The sequence below is a fragment of the Orcinus orca genome, chromosome 7 (genome assembly GCF_937001465.1).
Source record: "Orcinus orca chromosome 7, mOrcOrc1.1, whole genome shotgun sequence".
NCBI classification, from domain to species: domain Eukaryota; kingdom Metazoa; phylum Chordata; class Mammalia; order Artiodactyla; family Delphinidae; genus Orcinus; species Orcinus orca.
Window position 1 is genome coordinate 113553580 of NC_064565.1, and position 23533 is coordinate 113577112.

At 39.2% G+C, this 23533-nt stretch overlaps 1 protein-coding gene across 6 annotated transcripts in view; it reads left to right on the forward strand.

Moving 5' to 3' along the window:
* Window positions 1-23533, forward strand: part of GIGYF2 (GRB10 interacting GYF protein 2) — a 126587-nt gene that overhangs the window by 84780 nt on the left and 18274 nt on the right. For 5 of the 6 annotated variants that reach the window (XR_004482466.2, XM_033425164.2, XM_033425182.2 and 2 more), the window contains 7 exons: window positions 2824-2915; window positions 3976-4083; window positions 5078-5178; window positions 6844-6944; window positions 8829-8990; window positions 10175-10333; window positions 13438-13674. Coding sequence is in view for 5 of the 6 variants with exons in the window: in XM_033425164.2 (XP_033281055.1) it covers window positions 2824-2915; window positions 3976-4083; window positions 5078-5178; window positions 6844-6944; window positions 8829-8990; window positions 10175-10333; window positions 13438-13674 (960 nt within the window). In the remaining variant the exon portion in view is untranslated. The remainder of the gene's footprint in view (window positions 1-2823; window positions 2916-3975; window positions 4084-5077; window positions 5179-6843; window positions 6945-8828; window positions 8991-10174; window positions 10334-13437; window positions 13675-23533) is intronic. The other variant, XM_033425206.2, reaches the window with a different exon arrangement.

Here is a 23533-nt window from a genome sequence, read left to right on the forward strand (position 1 = left end):
TCCTAGCCTCCCTACCAGGTCATGCATGTTCTGGCTCCTTACCTTTCTAAGTTCATTCCAGAGCTTTGACCTTTATCTGCTGTGCTTCAACACAATTGACTTAGAGTTTCTTGTTGCCTCTAGTTAGAATGCACATTCTCCTCTCCATTTATTTGCCTCTTGCTTTCTGACTTCCGGAGTTCTTAAATTTGAGTTTTGCCTTAAAGCAAATGTTGCTAATATAAAATTCCATTGCTTCAGAATATTTTGAAGACTTTTATTTTTTTAACATTCGTTACTGATATTTTAACTAAAAATTAGATCATAACGTAACCCTCCTAGTATGCTGACCCTGGAGTGCTTTTGAAGGGGAAGTCTTTTTCTGCAGCTGCTCCTGGGCCTCTCCCTGTTTAGTTCCTTTGGGGGCCTTTGGATCTGTGCCTCTCTTTTGCTTCTCCAGGTTGGAGTGTCTGGTTGCTGGCCATAGTCAAAAGTGGCCATAGTCAAAAGTGGCCATAGTCAAAAACCTTTAGTGTGAACACTGGATTTCTACAGTAATATCTATTGATTTACTCACCAATTATATATTGAAGATCTGTGCCAGGGCTGTGTTAGGTTCTTATGTGATGAAGATGAATAAGTCAGTCACAACATCTGTAGCCAAGAGTGTTCGTAAGTGAGAACAATGGCTATCAAACTTCTGATCACAGCCCATAGGGAAAAAAAAAAAGATTTTTATGTCACTACTCTGTACACTTATTAATGTGCAGGTATATCTGAAACACGTTTCACAAAACATTTGGTGCCATGTACATATTTTCTTTCCGTTTCTTTTCTTTTTTTCCCAATATGTAAATGTTGATCTTGACCTAGTAATTGATTTCACAATCCAGTAATTGATTTTACAATCCACTGATGAGTTGAGACCTCCTATAGTTTGGAGAGCAATGAAAATTCCTAGGTGAGCGGAATTATTCCTGGCATTTCTGTTGTAAATCCAAAGAAAAATTGTATTGTGTATTACTGTATATAAATTGTATTTTTACCACCTACTCAGAAATTGGGATGGGTTTTTATCTTGCATGTTTCAGCGCTGAAAGCTCATCACTTGGAGCTTGGCATGCTTGCTCTAATCCATTTCTTGACTTCCAATTATAGGGGCTGAGCCTCAGTCAGACCCACTTAAGGGGAAAATCCATGGGAAGCTCTGCTTCCTGTCAGGTATTGCCTTTGCCCTTAAGTTAATTTTAGACTAACCTAGTGTAGCTTCTATCCATGAATATTTAATAAGAAAGAAAAAGTCCTTTAATTTCAGATGTACCTCACCCCAAGTAAATCATACATCAAATGTTTTTTTCCAAACTATAATCAGTGTGTAATAAGGATATAAACTGTTAACTAATGATTTGTCTAAATTTAGTCTATGTCATCCTTATGCTTTTATTTCTACTATCTTCACTTTTCATTTTTTTTCCACTATTAGCTTTCCAAAATTTAAATTCCAGCCGTGTTATTTGACATATAAGCTAAAAAACAGGGTTTTACTGCAGCTTACTTAAAATTTTTTTTTTTTTTTTTGGCTGTGTTGGGTCTTAGCTGCAGTGTGCGGGACTGCAGTGAAGCACGTGGGCTTCTGTCTAGTTGTTGCGGGCTCCAGGGCACGTGGGCTCTGTAGTTTGTGGAACGCGGGCTCTCTCGTTGAGGCGCGTGAGCTCAGTAGTTGTGGCGTGCGGGCTTAGTTGCTCCGCGGCATGTGGGATCTTCCCCGACCAGGGATCGAACCCACGTCCCCTGCATTGGAAGGGAGATTCTTTACCACTGGACCACCAGGGGAGTCCCAACTACAGCTTATTTTTAAACTCATCGTGTATTAATAGCAATAGAAACACCTAATTTTTGGATAGAGTGTTAAACAGTTTTCAGAGCTCTTTTATGTTCCATTTAATTTTACATTTCTCATCCCGTTTAAGAAGACATACTAAGAAGACATACTTACACACTACCTCCCTGTAATTGTTATGTGTCATTATAAAATCCTACCATAAGATTTAATTTTACTCCTTTCTGTTTTGTCCTACTTCTCTAATTTCTCCATAATCTCCAAATTTATAAATCACTTTTAAGATTGGGAGAATTATACATTTATTTAGTTACAGTAATAACTCTGGAGTACAGTACAACATTCAGCTTCAAGGGCAGGAGGGGAGAACAGCAGCTAAATAAGGAACCTTTCTCACCTTAGGGAATCTCTTATAATGCTGACACCACCTTCTTCCACTAGATGGCACTAGTTTCTAAAGATGCCTGATGTTTTTTTTTTTAAAATGAATTTATTTATTTATTTATTTATTTATTTATTTATGGCTGAGCTGGGTCCCCGTTGCTGTGTGCGGGCCCTCTCCAGTTGCGGCGAGTGGGGGCCACGCCCCGTTGCGGTGCGCAGGCCTCTCACTGCGGTGGCCCCTCTTGATGCGGAGCACGGCTCCAGGCACGCAGGCTTCAGCAGTTGTGGCACATGGGCTCAGTAGTTGTGGCTCTCAGGCTCTAGAGCTCAGGCTCAGCAGTTGTCACGCACAGACCCAGTTGCTCTGCGGCATGCGGGATCCTCTCAGACCAGGGCTCGAACCTGCGTCTCCTGCATTGGCAGGCAGATCCTCAACCACTGTGCCTCCAGGGAAGCCCTGATTTTTTTTTTTTAATAGGTGTTTTGGGTTTGGGGTGTAAAGGTGGGGCGGGATGTGAAGGTCTAGGATTCATTTTCCTTTCAGATATAAGTACTAAATTGCTTTTAGGCTCTTTCAGTTTATTCAGTGGTATTTCTTTCCTTCACCCCTTTACTCCCAGGGAGAGTTGGACCAGGAACGACTGACCAGGCAGCAGGAACTCACAGCCTTATACCAGATGCAGCACCTCCAGTATCAGCAGTTCTTAATACAGTAAGAGCAGTAATGCGGTTGGGTGCACTGCAGCACCAAAAGGGCCTTTAGATATAATCTGCTCCCAAATTTCACCGTTTACAGCAGAAAACTTAATAGGATACTTCAGTCTTCAAATCCAGCTAGTGACATGTTACCATTATACATTCTAAGTTTGGTCTTACCTTGTTTCTTAAATACCAGAAGTTTGTAGAAGATGACACATAACTATAATTTTGCAAGATCTTTAGCTCCTAAAGCAAGAATCAACAAACATTTTAAGAACTAAGTCTTCTAAATGGCTCAGCTTTGAATGCTGCAGAGAAAAGACAGATGAGGGGGCAGGAAAGAAGTAAAAGTTTATACTATTAGTAGTGGTATGGAATGATGGTAGTCACTTAGGTGTGGGTCCCTTTCATAGAAGAAGTAAGATTTGGTATCATCTGGTGCAGAGGTTGGCAAACTGGCTGGCTACCTGTTTTCATAAGCAGAGTTTTATTGGAACAGAGTCATACCCATTTGTTTGTGTATTATCTATGGCCACTTTTGCACTACAGAGGCAGAATTGAGTAGTTGTGAATGTCCTGCAAAGCCCAAAATATTTACTGTCTGGCTCTTTACAGAAAAAAAATTGTCCACCTCTGATCTAGTGAAAAAAAATCTTACCTAAAATTTTCCAAGCTGAAACGTATAAATTTGAGGATTTTTATACAAGTGATATTATTTTTGCAAAGAGTTCTTCATGTGGAAATAGCTGTTAGTTTGAATCTGTTTTATTTCTCACTTGTTTTCTAATAAAAGGTTACTGTCATCTTAAGGGAACTTTCCAGTTTTGGGCATTTCATTAATTTTTTTTTTTCCTGTTCTCTTTCCACTCAGAAGCATGCCATCTATTAGTTCAGTTCTTTCTAGAATAAAGTACAGAACTGTTTGTGTGACTATTATGAAGAATTGTAAAAATATATTTGATAGCTATTTCTAATGGTGTTTTTGTTGGGGGGGCCTGAACTTTGCTTTTAATATCTCAGTAAAGTGAACTAAATGTGGATAGACAGGTTATACTGTGTTTTACTTTTTGAAGACAACAATATGCACAAGTTCTGGCTCAACAACAGAAAGCAGCACTGTCTTCCCAGCAGCAGCAACAGTTGGCACTTCTTCTCCAACAGTTCCAGGCACTAAAGATGAGGTTGGTGGTCGTTTCCATGATGTGTCACATTGTGTGTGTATGTTTTAAAGAAAGAGAGGAAAGGAAATTTTTTGTGTGTTGTGTGTAAAAATAGAATATAGGTTTTAAAAATAATAATAAGTAAAGCATTTATTTGGTCTTTTTACTCAGAGGATAAATTTTGAATAATAACCAAAGAATACTAAGAGCACTTGAAAAGCAGTGTAGGCTCATGGAATCAGCAACAACAAAAAAATGTAGTCGAGAAGTTTAATCTCATTTTTACCTGTGATGTCTCAAGAAAGATATTAATGCCACACAGGGTTATAATTTTCCAGACCCAAAAGCCATTAAGGTAGGTCTAAGGAAAAGGAAATTATGCTAAAAGTCTTAAACTCCTGCTGTTTCAAGTTAACATTCAGGGTAGTATGTGTTGTGTCTCCTACAAGGAGATGGGCAAGGTGGTAGGTCTCCTGCACGCCTCCTGCAGAGGTGTCCGTCACTGCTGTTAAAAACTTTACTGTCCACTTTAACCAGAACCTTTTATATTTCTCTTTTGAGCCATAACCCATTCTGCAGGTAGGCAGGTTAGGTGTTCAGGTCTCCATTTTAAAGATGGGCAAACTGGGACTCAGAGTGGCTTGGTTGGACATAATACACAGAACACTTCAGAGACAGAATTAAAATGCAGACCTTTTGACTTAAGGTCTGTGAGTTTTTTCATGATAACATGATGCCTCTGTGACTCTCGTTGAGATATTCTGGATTTTTTGAAGACAGTACGCATATCCATTATTTGGAAATCAAAATTAGCTAATACCTCGAGGGTCCAGAGGTGTGATTACCTTGCCTCTATCCTTTTTCCTTTCCTAAATGTTTTGGTAGTGTTATGTTTTAGTTAAAACAATGAAGTTTTCTGGCCAAATAACCTCAGAAACCTACAAATAATCTGGAAATACCTCTTTATTTTCGTGGATGACAAGAACAAGTTAATTTTCTAATTTCCCTTTTGCAGAATATCTGATCAGAACGTCATTCCCTCAGTAACTAGGTCTGTGTCAGTGCCAGATACTGGTTCTATCTGGGAACTCCAGCCAACAGCCTCACAGCCTACAGGTAAAACCTTAGATTGGCCTTTAGTATAGCTTCAAGGATTTAGACTCGTATAACTTATAATTCCGTTTTTTTAAAAGCATATCAGTTTTTCGACGTGTTTTGTATTGGATATTAATAAAAAGTGAGTTTTTTGTTTTGTTTTGAAAATAGCTGTTAAGGAGTTGCTAGAAATTACTTAGTAGGTAGATTTCTTGAACTTGAGTCAGCCTCTCTTTTTCTATGTTGTTCTAACCACTGTAGAAAAGTCTTTTGAATTGTTTTTATTCTCTTCACCAGAGTGAGAAAAAGAGTAAGTTAAAAACATAAGTAACGATGATCTATTCTTTTGAGTCGAGGGCTGATGAGTAGTTTTAACACTGCAGGTACCCAGGAATTTTGGGAATGGAAAAGTCTACCCTTACCTCATTCGCTCATCTTTTTGCATCAAATTGGAAAATTTAGGGCTGGGATTTTTGAAACATTTTGATATTGGTGCAACGCTTCTGTTTCTTAAGGTCTGATCCATGCAGAGGTGTGGGTAGTTTGAACCATAGATAGTCCTTACAAGAGGTAAGGACCATGGGCTCTGATGGGGTTTTCTTTGAACCATTGAGCCATTCATATCATAGTTCTCTTGCTAACATTGACCCTGGGGATTATGGCAGGAGAAGGACTGATTATTATCTCTTATCAACTCAACTTCCCATGCTGTATGTACCTTATTTTTTCTTGGGAGTCATTTATAGTTGTTAGGATGTTAAAATAGTCTTCACTTTTTAAAAAGCTATAAATACCTTATTAAACGTTTTCTCTCTTCAGGTATGATCAATTAAGGTCCTTTACAAACAGTCCATTGGTTTTATGCAGACAATAATTTATAGTCCATAAATAGACTATAATAGGAATGTAGGAAATAGAGAATGCTGAAAAGTGGTGTCAGCAAACCTTACAGGCAATAGGAAAACAGGCTCAGAAGCCTTTATCTGTTCATTTACTTTGATATCAGACCCTGTGCTGCCTTTCAGGTCAGCAGGACCCAGTGTCATTTGTGAGACCTGCCTAGCCTTTCCAGAGTACTCCCAGCTCCAGCTGTACTTCTCTCTCTCTCTCTCTCTCTCTCTCTCATTGAAATGCAATTCATGTAACATAAAATTAACCATTTTAAGATGAACAATTTAGTGGCATTTAATACATTCACAATATTGTGCAACCACTGAGTTCTCTCTAGTTCTACAGCCATACCTCTCTTAACCCTTCTCTCCACTTCATATGCAGTAAGACGTTGTGTGGCTACTGGAAACACCGTTGGCTTTGGGATCTATATACACTGGGATTTAAATCCTGGCATGGCCATATGCTTGCCATGTGTCCTTGGGAATGTTACAAAACTACCTCTGACCCTTATTAGCTTGTTCATCTGTAAAAATGGGGATATGAACAGATATGGGTTTTTTTGAGGATGAAATTAGTTCCCAGTAAATGCCTGGTACTTTCTTCTAGATGTGTTGAAGGGTATTGATATAAACTAGAGCCCACTGGTAGTTCAGTCTACTTAGAAGCAGAACAGATATAGGTGATGGAGCTCATTCAGGGACAAGGAAACAGCTTTTTTCATTATGCTTCTGGATATTTAGCCATGTATGTAAGCTCTGACATGCCTCACTCTTTTCCCCTCCTGTCTTACAGTTTGGGAAGGTGGTAGCGTATGGGATCTTCCCCTGGACACCACCACTCCGGGACCTGCCCTTGAACAGCTTCAGCAGATGGAGAAGGCCAAGGCTGCAAAGGTCTGAAACTCATTCTTCCATAGCAGTGCATGCTTTCCAACCGCAGCTCGTAGACGTTTGTTTATTGATGTCTCTATTTCTCTAGCTACTTATACATGTTTCCTTTTAGTTCACGGCTACGTAGCTGGTTTAAGCGCACTCATACTCTGTCATTATTGTGCTGCCTTCTCCCCAAAAAGACCTCACAACAATTTAAAGTAACAAGTTTAAATTAAATCAATTAAAATTGGTTTGTCGACACATTAATGATCATGGTGGTATGTTACGTTATTCATGGTATAAATTCTTGTAAGATCATAAGAAAATATCCACTACATAGCTTATTATAAGACGGTCTGAGGCTTGAGTTCCCACATTGAATCTTTATGGTGGTGTTTGTTTACGCCTCTTAGTGCCTAAGACATGCAGCTGAAAAGCTCAACATTAATATTACATTCTGTGTTCTATTCACATCTTCTGGAGGAGCTAGGAATCTTGAATTTTGGTTTTAGTACTTGTCAGAAGAGGTTGTCTGTGAACCCTTAGTGTTATTGAAATGATTTCTGGGTTCTCATGCCTCCGAGAAAATCTTATTCCTATTTTATGTTTAGTGTATTCTTATCCCGAGGTAGTGACAGTATCCTTAGAGTGCCCAGAATATGAAATGAGTTCAGAGTCAGGATTTGTCTCCATATGAGTGACAGACCATAATTCAAACAATTCTTGAGTTTGTTCTTGTTCCATAGCGCTTTGTGCTGGGAACACATAGATGATGAAAGTGTGCATTCTTGTCTGGTGTGTGTGTGTGTTGGGGGCGTTGGGAAGATGATGACACAGGCAAGCAACACAAGGAAGCACATGGGCCAGCTACCTAGCAGGAGAGGTGGGGATCAGGAATCGGGTGACACTTTGGATGGATGGTAATACCTGAGCCCGTTTCACTTGAAGGGTAGTAGGATTTAGCTCAGTTGAAGGGTTTTGGGTTGACAGAGTAGAAGGAGGTGAAAATTAAACTGCAGTTGGAGGAAACAAGACCTGTAAAGGCTAGAAGTGTATGAGAACATCCTGGCACAGCAAACAGTTAAATAATTTGGTCCAGTCTAGAGCTGGTGTGTCTGAGGAATAAATGATGAGAGAGATTAAAGAAGATGAGGCAGGCCAATCAGGAGGATCCTTACCCGTGTCACGTTAAAGACTTAGGATTTATTTTCAAGGTGAAGGATGGTATTAAATGTAAGCCTGGGAGTGATTTTTTTTGGTGGAGGTTGGATGTTGAACTGGGGACTCTGGGCAAAATAGGATGCTGGGAAACCAGGTAAGAGACTGTTAGGAATGTGGATGAGAAAGTAAAGGCCTGAATTATATGTGTGGCAATAGGACTGGAGATTAGGGGCTGGATTTGACTAGTATTGGGGAATTATACATGATAGAGTTTGTTAAGTGGTTGATCTTCAGATTTTAAAGAACTTCTGTAATTTTTCAACAACGTTGCGGTTGAAACCTTGTTAGACACATTGTTAGATCTTCAATCAGAAAATCCTTTGTAGGGATGAGCAAAGAAACGCCATCCCAAGAGAATTCTGATGTTACTCTCAACACAGGCCACTCTCCCACATATAGGAGATGTGCAGTAGTAGTATGGAGCGAAGAGACAGGTAAAAAGTAGGGGTGAGTGCATCCAGCTTAGAAGAGCATAAAACTTTCTGGTTACTATGACATAGCAGAGCTTAGAGCTCTCACAGAGTTGCTTTCATCAGCCACTTGCACTACACGTTAACTGAGTGAATGGTGGTGTCTCCACCTTCCAGTGTCTGCACTGACCAGCTCCTAACAGTACTGGTCAGTGATGTTGGAGTGTTCTGTGCTTGGCCTCAAGTTTCTAAGAGCACCCTTGTGTAACCACAGCTAGAGCAGGAGAGAAGAGAGGCAGAAATGAGGGCAAAACGGGAAGAGGAGGATCGAAAGAGGCAAGAAGAACTCCGGAGACAACAGGAGGAAATTCTTCGGAGACAGCAGGAGGAAGAAAGGAAAAGGCGCGAGGAAGAAGAGCTTGCCCGAAGGAAACAGGTATGTCTGAGAACTCTGCTTGTACGATTAGCACTGAAGGAGGGCCTGCGGGACATCTTGCTCACTCCCGTCATTTCACAGGTCATAGTTCTCCTGGAGAAGGCTCCCCTAAGGCATCAGGGAGTTAGCAGGATTGGGATTAGAATTTTAGGAGACTCACTTCCCTTTAGGAAAAATGTCTGTCACCCACTAACACCCACTGGAGGGATATTCTTCAGTCCTAGTAACTCATTGGAGTTGATTGCTTTTACATATTTCCTGGGGTTTTATAAACCAGTTAGATTTCAGAAGTAATTAAGTCCTGAAGTATTTATAACCAGTGACACTGAATGTTTTTCATGTTTTGTGGCCACTTGTATTTCTTTTTTGGGAATTCTTTATTATGTGCTTGGACCTTTTTCTACTGGGATTTTTAAAGATCCCATTTGAAAGAATCCACTCTGAAACAGCCCCAGTGTCTAGCCTTTGCTTCACATTTCCTTCTTGTTTTTTGCCCTAAGAGGAACTCTGAAAAAAGGCATCCATGTCCATGCTGAGATTAGCTTAGACCTAGTAGTATTTCGTAGAGTCACACTCTACATTAGCAATGTAAGGACTTTAAGAAGTATTGCAGTAAAGAGATCTGTTTAATTCTGTATTGCTAATTATTTCTTCCTAAGTTATTTTGACAGTGAGACCCTTTTCTGTATATTTAATATCCGTGAGACTTTAGTTCTAGCAACGTGTTCTGAGACACGTGGCTTTATTCAATACTTTTGACTGGAAAACTTCTCTACCTCACCAGGCATTTTTGGTGGCTATGTTGGTTTGACTTCTCTATGCCTTAGGTTCTCATTTGATTAAAAAAATAGGGACTAATGGTAGCAACAGAGAAACCGAAGCCTGCGTCCTTTTTAGTGTTAATTAGGAAGTGATGTAGCTAATGTAGAAACCAGGATGGACTTTGCACGTAGTGCTATTTAACTATTAATATTTTAAATACAAATTATTTTAACTCTTAATATACCTACTCCCCAGCTCACATATATACTTTTTGCCCTAGATCCTGGTTAGATACTTTTTATATATACTGTTAACAGGATCTTAGCAGCACATAGCCTGTTTCTTTCCAGATTATGATGTAATATATTAATTGAGATGCACGCACACGTGCGCACACACACTTGCTTTTTTTTTTAATTTAGGAGGAGGCTCTGCGACGCCAGAGGGAGCAGGAAATTGCATTACGGCGACAACGAGAAGAGGAAGAAAGACAGCAGCAAGAAGAAGCTCTTAGAAGACTGGAGGAAAGGAGAAGAGAAGAGGAAGAAAGGCGGAAGCAGGAAGAATTGTTACGCAAGCAGGTGATCAGATGGTTTGCTCTTCTCATTGCTTCTTTGAAGCTAGGAATTAGTGATTAAGAAAGTATTAGGATATTAGGAGAGCCTGTCTAAAACTTTTTCAGGTTGCTGCAAATTACCAAAAGAGATGTAACTGACTCTTAGTACTTTTGTGATAACCATCCCACATGTAATTATAAAAGCTGAACGAAATGTCAAGGAATCAAAACAAACAAAAAACGAGGGCACCAGAGAAAAATTGAAGGCCTGCTCTTAAAAAACCAAACGTGAGATCTGGAGGTTGACAACTTTTTGCCTTAGGGTACTCCCCAGTTCACACTTTTAGAGTGCACAGTTCCTTGCTGCTTAGTAAATCCATAAGTTGATGGCAGCGATGACCATTATCTGATTCTGCTGTAACCATGCCATTCTGCTGTTACGGGCAGCCAGAATCCCTAAAGCCTTTCATTTTAATGTTTAAGAACGGAGGTAGATTTTTTTTATTAGTAGATTTTCTTTTTAGATCAGTTGGAGATTTTCAGAAAAATTGGGATGATAGTGCAGTTTCCCCTATTATTATTTTACATTAGTATGGTACATTTGTTATAATAAACCAATATTGACACATTAATAAATCAATATTGATGGATTATTATTAACTGAAGACCATAGTTTATTAACGTTTCTTCAGCTTTCCCCCAGTGTCCCTTTTCTGTTCCAGGATCTTATCCAGAATATTTCATTCAGTTGTCATGTCTCCTTAGCTTGTTCTTGGCTGTGACAGTTTCTCAGACTTCCCTTGTTTTTGATGACTTTGGCAGTTTTAAGGAATACTGGTCAGTGGATTGTAGGGTAACACTCTATCGGAGTTTGTTTGAAGATTTTCTCACAATCAGACTGGAGTTATGGGTGTTTCAGAAGAAGATCACAGAAGTTAAGTACCATTTTCATCACATACCAAGGGTACATATTACTAACATGACTTATGGTTATTGATGTTGACATTGATCACCTGGCTGCAGTAGTGCTTGTCAGGTATCTCCACTGTAAAGTTACTCTTTTTCCCCCTTACTGTACTCTTTGGAAGGAAGTCACCATGTACAGCAGTCCACACTTAGGGGTGTAGGTTTTTGTTTGTTGGTTGGATTGACACGAAGCTGGAGATTACCTGCTTTTGCTTAAGTTCTTGATTGAAACTCTTTGAGAAATCTAAATTCTTTAGAGGTAGATAGATAAGTTCCAGGTTAGATTCTTTGGTTTATTCATTTAACAGTTAATAGATTTTGTTAATATACTATATGCCAGTTGTTATGATTGTTTGCTGATAGAGTCCAAAACTTTTAAAGAAATTGTTTCTGTACTCAAGAAGCTCACAGACTATGTAGGTAATGATTTTACAAGAAATAAATGCCACATTTTGGATGCTTTCAGCTGAAAAATCAAAATATTCACCTAAAAATGGCTTAAACATTAGATAACGGTACTGCCTCACACATCAAGGTGTTCTTTGGAAATAAGGCAGTTAAACATGAATTTCAGTGACTCAGTGATATCATTAAGGATCCAGGTCCTTGGCATGCTTCTCCTCTGTCATCTCCTGGTGTGTTGACTTTTCCACCTGATGGTGCACACTCTGCTCTACCATTTCTTGGTATGTTGACCTTTTTTTTTGGCTGCAATGGGTCTTAGTTGTGGCACATGGGATCTTCATTGCAGTGTGTGGGCTCTTTGTTCCGGCACGCGGGCTTCTCTCTAGTTGTGGTGCGGTGGCTCAGTAGTTGCAGCTTGCAGGCTTAGTTGCCGGTGGCACGTGGGATCTTAGGTCCCCGACCAGGGATCAAAACCATGTCCCCTGCATTGGAAGGTGGATTCTTAACCACTGGACCACCAGGGAAATCCCGGTGTATTGACTTTTGAGTTCATATTTTTTGCCTAATGGTTAGGAGTTTTGGATATGATACCATACCCTGTACCCAAAAAGGGAGTGACTCTTCTCTCATGCTTCTTTCCTTTTGTCTGGGAAGAATATCTTTTCTGGAAGCATCCCTTTGGCCTAAATCACATCACATGGCTGTCCCTGTTTACACTGGAAGCTTAAAAAGCAAAATCTGGCATTTTAAACCTCTGATGTGACAGGAGGGTCTGTCTGCAAAGAAGCAACCTGGAAGGAATTTTTGCTGGATAGGTAGTAACAGTTGCTGCCACAGATGGGCTAAGAGCAGACAGAGAGAGGAGGACAAGGTATACTTGGGCATAATCAAAAGGCAGAGGGGAAGTCTACCTCCTGAAGGCTAGGGAAGTACTCGTAGAGTGGCTGGTGTCTGCCCTGAGTTCTGGAGAATGGAGGGGAATGTGCTGTCTGGATAAGCTAGGTAGGGGTCCCCAACCCCCGGGATCTAATGCCTGATGCTCTGAGGTGGAGTGGATATAATAATAACAGAAATAAAGTGCACAATAAATGCAATGAGCTTGAATCATCCCGAAGCCACCTCACCCCACCCCCAGTCCTTGGAAAAATTATCTTCCACGAAAACGGTCCCTGGTGCCAAAAAGGTTGGGGACCGCTGAGCTCTAGAGCATTGCAGGTGCAGTAATCAGACTGCACGGAGGAAGGCCAAGAAAATTCCACGGGGCACATGGAATGGTTTTGAGGGAGGGAAGCAGAAGGAGAATGAGCCAGGGTACTGCAGAAAGTAGTAGAGGGGTAGAGGATGGGTCAAAGAGAGACCTTCCAAGGGGCCTGTGAGCCATAACGGGTGAGAACCTGGCATGGAATTAAGTGGTTTTGTAAAGTTGCTTTGGGTCCGGAACTGGCTGAGGCTTGCCTGGTAATCTGTATTCTTGCAGGTCCTGATAGCTCTTTGCACTCAGCACCCTGAAAAGCTATCTCTGCCTCAATGTTGGAACAGTTTCCAAGAGACTTGCCTGCAGTTTGTGGTGATCTCTAAGAGATCAGTACTTACACAGATGTTCAAAGTGACATTCCTTTTATGTAGAAATTAGCAAATAAATTAAACATGATAATTATCCTGTAAGCATGCCTCTGACTGAAGCCTTGAAAAGTGATTCAGATTTTTTTTTTAAAACACAGTTAAATTTTATTATCATTTACTTTTCCTTCTGGGAAGGAAGAGGAGGCTGCGAAATGGGCCCGGGAAGAAGAAGAAGCCCAGCGTCGATTAGAGGAGAACCGGCTGCGAATGGAAGAGGAGGCAGCCAGACTCCGGCACGAGGAGGAGGAACGGAAGAGGAAAGAGCTGGAGCTCCAGCGGCAGAAGGAGTTAATGCGCCAGAGGCAGCAGCAGCAAGAGGCTCTCCGGAGGTTGCAGCAGCAACAGCAGCAGCAACAGCTGGCGCAGATGAAGGTAGAGCCTAGACACCAGCTAGACCACGCCAGACCATCCGTAGGAGCTACTTGTTAGCGTTTTTTTTAGTTAAGTAGGTGCTGGCAGTGCAGTAGCAGTGAAACAGTGTACATTTTTTATGTTAAATATTGCTTGCTACCTTCGTTTTTTGATCAAGGAAACAATACGATGCATTGTACTTTGTGTTAGGCATTTTAAACAAGGGAAGAATAAATAAAAGAGGGTAGGACACGAGCAGTGATGCAGGCACAACCAAGTAAGTCTGTATGGTTCATAAATTTAAACATTGGAGTGCCTACTCTGTATCATTTCAGCACTGCTAAGACAAAGATAAATGAGACAAGGCAACTGTCCTCAGAGAGCTGATAGACTTATGAGGGCAAGAAACATAAACATTTGGATGTGTAAGTGGGAACCATCATACAGGGCTTGAAACATAGCTGACTGTGGGGGTTTATTGAAAGTTGGATTGAGGTGATGTGTGCAAAATGTTGTTTTAGGAGGATTCAAAGCATTATTTGAAATAAGTAGAAAGTGAGACTGGGAGACCAGTAAAGAGAGTGTGATGGTGGTGGTAAGAATGAGTAGGGCCAGAGGATGAGAATTGGCATAATAGCAATCAGCAAGACTTAGTGGTTCTCTGGATCTGAGGGACAAGGGCAGAAGTTGGAATGGCTCTTAGATGGTAAGCCTCCAATGACTGGGAAAGTAGTGGGACTGTTGATGAACTCTGAGTAATTGGAGAGGGAGAAGCAGGTTTATGGTAGAGTCTGCATAACTTCTCATGGGGTGTATGGCTAGCCATAAGGCTTAGTGTCTGTCCCCTGTCTTCAGGGAGCTCATGGGATAAAGACATAAACAGAAAATTAGAATACAGGGGGGTGGGTGTAGTAAGAGAGGGGGCATGAAGCAGTAATTCTCAGGGTGTGATCACCTGGGAATTTGTTAGGAATGCACATTCTTGGGCCCTACCCCAGACCTACTGAATCAGAACCTCTTAGGACTGGGACCCAGCAATCTTGTTTGAATAAGCCCTCCAGGGATTCTGCTGCTCACTAATATGTGAGAACCACTGTCCACCTGAGAAGTTAGGGAAGGCTTCCTGAAAGAAGATAACTTCTAAACCTGAGTCATTAAGGGAGGGAAAAATTAAATTTAAAGAAAAAAAAAAAGTCAGACAGTTTGGGGAATAGAGGGTGTTTGTGAGAGCAGACTGAAGTTGCTGGAGAGTGAGGTATGAGATAAGTGTGGGCAGGGTTCATATCACCATGGGCTGTATATACTCTATTAAGAAATTAGGACCTAGAGTGGTAAAAAGAATTTTCAGCTAGGAAATAACACTGCTAGATTTACAGGAGGGAATAAGTCACTTTGAGAGCTAAATAGGAGATGGACTTGAACAAAACTGGAGGTCAGTAGACCAGTTGAGAGGGGGTGATGGAGTTGTCTAGGCAAGGAATAGAAAAGTTTGATCTAAGCCTAGGGGTGGCAAGATTGGAAAGGAGGAGTTGGAGAAGCTGCTAATAACTGAGTGCTTGCTTTGTGTCAGGCACGTACTGACAGTTTTCCATTTTTTTTTTCACAACCACCCTTATAAAGCTTAGGTATTAATACCTGTGTTTTACCAAAGAGGAGAAATGTTAAGAAGCTAAGTCGCTTGCCTTGGGTCCAGCTGAGAGTTGATAGCACTGCCCTGTATTAGAACCCATGAGTCTATGGCTCCAGGGCCTCGAAAAGGCTGTCAAAAGACTTTCTTAAGAGGCCCTACATCCCAGGATGTGGTGACTGATCAGAATATGAGGGTGAGAGAGAAGACAAAGGCAGGGGTAACTTCCAGATCTCTAACTTTTCTGTGTCTTTTGTTTGTCTGGTTTTGCCCTCCTATTCTCCCATGAAGACTGTAGAGCTACTTTATGGATAAGCATTCTGATTGAAGATAAAGAGCTCAAGATGGTTATGAGGAATTGCTGAAGGCTTTCGTGAGAAAAAAGCTTTTTAAAACGGCTTTATTTAGATATAATTCACATACCATGCAATTCAATCAGTTAAAGTATACAATTCAGTGGTTTTTAGCATATTTATAGATAGGTGCAACCATCAACACAATAGATTTTAGAACATTTTCATTACCACCCCCCAAACCCTCTAACTGTCACACCCCAGCCCCTATTTTCCCCTAACTTAGGGCTAAGTAACCCCTAATCTACTTTCTGTCTTTATTCTGTCTTGCCTATTTCTAGACATTTCAGATCAATGGAATCATATAATATGTGGTCTTTTGTGACTGGCTTCTTTCATTTAGCATAATGTTTTAAGGTTCTTGTAACATATATCAGTACTTTTCCCCCTTTTTTATAGTTGAATAATATTCCATTATGTGGATATGCCAGATTCTGTGTATTCATTCATCAGTTGATGGACATTTGAGCTGTTTCTACCTTTTGGCTTTTATGACTACTGCTGCCTTAAATATTCATGTACAAGTTTTATGTGGATATATATACACACACACACATATATATATATATATATTTAGAAGTGTAATTCCTGGGTCATATAATAACAGTGTGTTTACTGGTTTGAGGAACTGCCAGACTGCTTTCCAAAGTGGCTGCACCATTTTACGTTGAGTGTATGAGGGTTCAAGTTTCTCCACATCCTCATCAACCCATATTATCTGACTTTTTGATTATAGCCATCCTAGTAGGTGTCAAGTGAGAACTTGTGATTTTGGTTTGCATTTCCCTGGTGACTTGTGATGTTGAGCATGTTTTTATGTATTTATCGACCATTTGTATATCTTCTTTGAAGAAATGTCTATTTAAATCCTTTGCCTATTTTTTTAAATTAATTAATTAATTTTATTTATTTATTTTTGGCTGCGTTGGGTCTTCCTTGCTGCGTGCATGCTTCCTGTAGTTGGGGTGAGCGGGGGCTACTCTTCGTTGCAGTGCGTGGGCTTCTCATTGCATTGGCTTCTCTTGTGAGGAGCACGGGCTCTAGGCACACGGGCTTCTGTAGTTGTGGCTCACGGGCTCTAGAGCGCAGGCTCAGTAGTTGCAGCGCACGGGCTTAGTTGCTCCGCGGCATGTGGGAACTTCCCGGACCAGGGCTTGAACCCTTGTCCCCTGCTGCATTGGCAGGCGGATTCTTAACCACTGCGCCACCAGGGAAGCCCTCCTTTGCCTGTTTTTAAACTGGGTTGTCTTTTTCTTACTGAGTTTTTTAAGGGTTCTTTATATGTTCAATATTTAAGTTCTGTATCAAATGATTTAAAAATACTTTCTATTATTTGTTTTTTTTCACCTCCATATCTATAGTGTCCTTTGATGCACAAAAGTTTTAATTTTTTTTTTTTTTTTTTCCCGTACGCGGGCCTCTCACTGTTGTGGCCTCTCCCGTTGCGGAGCACAGGCTCTGGACGCGCAGGCTCAGTGGCCATGGCTCACGGGCCCAGCCGCTCCGCGGCATGTGGGATCTTCCTGGACCTGGGCACGAACCCGTGTCCCCTGCATCAGCAGGCGGACTCTCAACCACTGCGCCACCAGGGAAGCCCAAAAGTTTGATGAAGTCCAAATTACTTACTTTTGTTGTTGTTGCTTGTGCTTTTGTTGTCATATCTAAGTATTGCTAAATCTGAGGTCATAAAGTTTACAGAATCCCATGTTTTCTTCTAAGACTTTGTAGTTTTAGCTCTTTGATCCATTTTGAGTTAATTTTTGTAAATTATGTGAGGTAAGGGTTTGACTTCATTCTTTTGCATGTGATTTATCTGGTTGTCCTAGCACCATTTGTTGAAAAAACTGTTCTTTGTCCACTGAATGGCTGTGGTGCTCGTCTTAAAAATTAGGCATGTGGGTTCATTTCTGCACTCTGAATTCTAGTCAGGTGATCTGTATGATCGCTATGCTAGTAACACACTGCTTTGACATTACTATTGCTTTGTAGTTAAGTTTGAAATCAGTGTGAGTCCTCCAAATTTGTTCTTTTTTTTCCATATTGTTTTGGCTCTCCTGTGTTTCAATTCCATATGAATTTTAGAATGAGTTTGTCAGTTTTCACAAAGAAGCCAACTGGGATTCTGATAGGGATTGCATTAACTCTGTAAGATCAGTTTGGGGAGTTTTGACATCTTAACAATATTAAGTCTTCTAATCCATAAACATGGGATGTTTTTATATTTATTTAGATCTTCTTGAATTTCTTCTCAGTATTTTATAGTTTTTAGAGTATAACTTTTCTACTTCTTTTGTTAAATTTATTCTTAAGTATTTTGCCTTTCTGATGGTATTATAAATGGAATTTTCAAAATTTCATTTTCAGATTGTTCTTTGCAAGTGTATAGATGTACAGTTGATTTTTGTATATTGAGCTTGTATTCTGAAATCTTGCTGGACTGGTTAATTAATAGTGTCTTAGTGGATTCATTAGGATTTTCTGTACACAAGATCATGTTATCTGCAAATAGAGGTAGTTTTACTACTTTTTCCCCCAGTCTTTTATTTCTTTTTCTTGCCTGATTGCCCTGGCTAGAACCCCAGTACAGTGTTTAATAGAAATGGCAAGTGTGAATGTTCTTGTCTTATTTCCGATCTTGGGTTGATGTGGGGGAACACATCCAGTCTCTCACCATTAAATTTAATGTTAGCTGTGTGTTTTTTGTAGATGCCCTTCGTTAGGCTGAAGGAGGTGAGGATTTTTATGTCCATGTTCATAAGAGGTATTTGTCTGTAGTGTGTGTTTGTTTTCCCCTTGTGATTTCTTTGGTTTTGGTGTCAGGGTAATGCTGGCCTTGAAGAATGAGTCAGGAAATGTTCCCTCCAATTTTTTGGAAGGGTTTGTGAAGAATTTGTATTAATTCTTTAAATGCTTGGTAGAGTTCAGTGGTGATGAAACCATTTGTGCTTGGGCTTTTATTTGTGGATAGTTTTTTGATTACTAATTCCATGTCTTTACTTCTAATAGGTCTATTTGGATCATCTGTTTCTTCTTGAGTTAGTTTTGGTTAGTTTATATCTTTATAGAAATCTGTCTTTTTCATCTAGATTATCTAATTGATTGGCAAGCACTTGTTCATAGTATTCCTTTGTATTTCTTTTTGTTCCTGTAAGATCAGTAGTGATGTGCTTCTTTTATTTCTGATTGTAGTAATTTGAGTCTGTTGGGGTTTTTTCCTCATGGACAATCAGGTTAAGTCGGTTTTGTTGATATTTTTAGAGAACTGGTTTTTGGTTTCATTGATTTTTCTCTTATCTAGTTCATTAATTTCTTCTTTCATCTTTATTATTTCTTGCCTTCTGCTTGCTGTAAGTTTAGTTTGCTCTTTTTCTCTAGTATCTCAGGGTAGAAGGTTAGTTTTTTATTCATTTGATATCTTTCTTCTTTCTCAATTAGGCATTTGCAGTTATAAATTGCTTTAGCTGCTACCCATAAGTTTTGATTTCTTCTTTGATCCATTGGTTATTTAGGAGTGTTTTAGTTTCACTTATTTGAGAGTTTCCAAAATTTGTTTCTTACTCATTTCTAATTTTGTTCCATTGTGATCAGAGAACATACTTTGTATATTTCTATTCTTTTAAATGAATTATTGAAGTTTAGTTTTATGTCTTAGAATAAAGTTTTATTTCTGGCATAAAGTTTTACCTTCTTTAGGTCTATCCTGAAGAATGTTCCATGTTCACTTGAGAAGAACGTATAGTCTACTCTTGTTGAGTGGAGTGTTCAATAGATGTTTACTAGGTCTAGTCAGTTTATAGCGTTGTTCAAGTCTTCTGGTTCCTCATTGATCTTGTAGTTGTTTTGCCTCTTACTGAACGTGGAGTATTGAAGTCTCGAAGTATTACTGTTGAATTGTATATCTCCTTCTATTTCTGCCATTTCTTGCTTCATGTATTTTGGTGCTCTCTTGTTAGGTGCATATATGTTTATAATTGTTATATATGTTCCTGCTGGATTGACCCTTTTATTATCATAAAATGTTCCTCTTTATCTCTATTAACATTTTTTTTGTTTTAAAGTATGTTTTGTCTGATAATGGTATAGTGATTCCAGCTCTCTTCTGGTTGCTGTTTGCCTGATAAATCTTTGTTTATTCTTTTACTTTTGATCTGTTTATACCTTTGAATATAAATTACGTCTTTTTTAGACAGTATAGTTCAATCTTATTTTCTTATCCAGTCTGATAATCTCTGCCTTTTTATTGGATTCTTTAACCTATTCACATTTAATGATATTATTGATATAGTTGGATTTATATCTGCCATTTAACTTTCTGTTTTTTACATCCTTTCTGTTTCTCTGTTCTTCTTTTACTGCTTCTTTTTGCGTTAAGTAAATTATTTTCTAATGTAGCATTTTAATATCCTTAATGATTTTCATCACTGTATTTTCCAGTTTGACACAGATATGCTACTCTCTTAAAGCTCTGTTCCTTTTTTCTCCTTTTTGTAGTATTTTTGTTGTATCACATCTTGTAAATGTTACAAATGCAATGATAAAATGTTATATTTATTCCTTTATATTGTCTCTTAAAGACGCTGAGAGAAGGGAAGCAAGTATGTATGTATAGCTTTCATTATATAACCTTATTTATCATTTCTGCTTCTCTTAAATTGTACCTGTGGATTCAAGTTACCATATGGAGTCATTAGCTTACTACAGCTTTGTTTTCACTTAACTCCTTTGTGCCATTTTTGACATATTAGATTTTTGTATGTTATAGGTCCAACAATATATATATATACATTGTTTTATACGGTTGCTTTTAAAATCAGTTAAAAGAGGAAGAAATGTACATGTACTACTGTTTTTTATAATTATATAATTAATTTTATTGGTGCTCTTCGCTTTCTCATGCGGATTCAGACTATTTTCTAGGGTCACTTGCTTTTAGCCTGAAGAACTTCCTTTAGTATTTCTTGTAAGGTGAGTCTGCTGGCAACAAATTTTCTAATTTTATCTGGGAATGTCTTTATTTCTCCTTCATTTTTGAAAAGTAGCTTTACTGAATATAGAAATCTTGGTTGACAGTTTTTGTTCATTTGAAGACTTTGAATATCTTATCCCACTGCCTTCTGGCCTTCATTGTTTCTGATGAGAAGTCAGATGTTGATTTTATTGGGATTCCCTAGTAAGTGATAATTTGTTTTTCCTCCTTATTGCTGCTTTCAAGATTTTCTCCTTGTTTTTGGCTTTCGGCGTTTTTACCATGATAATGTCTATTTGTGGATCTCTTTGGGTTTATCCTATTGGGAGTTTGTTCAGCTTCTTGGATATGTAGATTCATGTTTTCTCTATAAATTTGAGATTTAGGTCACAATTTTTCTGCTCCTCTTTGCTCTTCTTCTGATACTTGCATTATGCACATGTTGGTGCACTCAGTGGTATCTCACATTTCTCTAAGGCTCTCCATTTTTCTTTATTCTTTTTTTCTCTGTTCTTTGGATTGCATAATCTCTGTTGCTCTCTCTTCAAGTTCACTAAATTCTTTTGCCAGTTCAGATATACTTTTGAGCTCCTGCAGTGATTTTTCATTTCAGTTATTACGTTTTTGAACTCCAGAATTTCCTTTTGGTTCTTTTTTTTTTTTTATGTGGTACGCGGGCCTCACTGTTGTGGCCTCTCCCGTTGCGGAGCACAGGCTCCGGACGCGCAGGCTCAGCGGCCATGGCTCATGGGGCCAGCCGCTCCGCGGCATGTGGGATCCTCCTGGACCGGGGCACGAACCCGTGTCCCCTGCATCGGCAGGCGGACTCTCAACTACTGCGCCACCAGGGAAGCCCTAGTTATCCATTTTATACATATTAGTGTATATATGTCAATCCCAATCTCCCAATTCATCACACCACCACCCCACCCTCCTGCCGCGTACCCCCCCCTTGGTGTCCATACATTTGTTCTCTACATCTGTGTCTCAATTTCAACCCTGCAGATCGGTTCATCTGTACCATTCTAGGTTCCACATATATGTGTTAATATATAATATCTGTTTTTCTCTTTCTGACTTACTTCACTCTGTATGACAGTCTCTAGATTCATCCACATCTCTACAAGTGACCCAGTATCGTTCCTTTTTATGGCTGAATAATATTCCATTGTATATATGTACCCCATCTTCTTTATCCATTCGTCTGTCGATGGGCATTTAGGTTGCTTCCATGACCTGGCTATTGTAAATAGTGCTGCAGTAAACATTGGGGTGCATGTGTCTTTTTGAATTATGGTTTTCTCAGGGTATATGCCCAGTAGTGGGATTGCTGGGTCATATGGTAATTCTATTTTTCATTTTTTAAGGAACTCCATATCGTTCTCCATAGTGGCTGTATCAATTTACATTCCCATCAACAGTGCAAGAGGGTTCCCTTTTCTCCACACCCTCTCCAGCATTTGTTGTTTGTAGATTTTCTGATGATGCGCATTCTAACTGGTGTGAGGTGATACCTCATTGTAGTTTTGATTTGCATTTCTCTAATAATTAGAGATGTTGAGCAGCTTTTCATGTGCTTCTTGGCCATCTGTATGTCTTCTTTGGAGAAATGTTTATTTAGGTCTTCTGCCCATTTTTGGATTGGGCTGTTTGTTTTTTTAATATTGAGCTGCATGAGCTGTTTATATATTTTGGACATTAATCCTTTGTCCATTGATTCGTTTGCAAATATTTTCTCCCATTTTGAGGGTTGTCTTTTTGTCTTGTTTCCTTTGCTTTGCAAAAGCTTTTAAGTTTCATTAGGTCCCATTTGTTTATTTTTGTTTTTATTTCCATTACTCTGGGAGGTGGATCAAAAAAGATCTTGCTGTGATTTATGTCAAAGAGTGTTCCTCCTGTGTTTTCCTCTAATAAGAGTTTTATACTGTCCGGTCTTACATTTAGGTCTCTAATCCATTTTGAGTTTATTTTTGTGTATGGTGTTAGGGAGTGTTCTAATTTCATTCTTTTACAAGTAGCTGTCCAGTTTTCCCAGCACCACTTATTGAAGAGACTGTCTTTTCTCCATTGTATATCCTTGCTTCCTTTGTCATAGGTTAGTTCACCACAGGTGCGTGGGTTTATCTCTGGGCTTTCTATTCTGTTCCATTGATCTATATTTCTGTTTTTGTGGCAGTACCATATTGTCTTGATTACTGTAGCCTTGTAGTATAGTCTGAAGTCAGGGAGTCTGATGCCTCCAGCATCATTTTTTTCCCCTCAAGACTGCTTTGGCTATTTGGGGTCTTCTGTGTCTCCATACAAATTTTAAGATTTTTTTTGTTCTAGTTCTGTAAAAAATGCCATTGGTAGTTTGATAGGGATTGCACTGGATCTATAGATTGCTTTGGGTAGTTAGTCATTTTCACAATATTGATTCTTCCAATCCAAGAACATGGTGTATCTCTCCATCTGTTTGTGTCATCTTTAATTTCTTTCATCAGTGTCTTATAGTTTTCTGCATACAGGTCTTTTGTCTCCCTAGGTAGGTTTATTCCTGGGTATTTTATTCTTTTTGTTGCAATGGTAAATGGGAGTGTTTCCTTAATTTCTCTTTCAGATTTTTCGTCATTAGTATATAGGAATACAACAGATTTCTGTGCATTAATTTTGTATCCTGCTAGTCTACCAAATTCATTGATTAGCTCTAGTAGTTTTCTGGTAACATCTTTAGGATTCTCTATGTATAGCATCATGTCATCTACAAACAGTGACAGTTTTACTTCTTCTTTTCTGATTTGGATTCTTTTTATTTCTTTTTATTCTCTGATTGCCATGGCTAAGACTTCCAAAACTATGTTGAATAATAGTGGTGGGAGTAGACATCCTTGTCTTGTTTCTGATCTTAGAGGAAATGCTTTCAGTTTTTCACCGTTGAGAATGATGCTTGCTGTG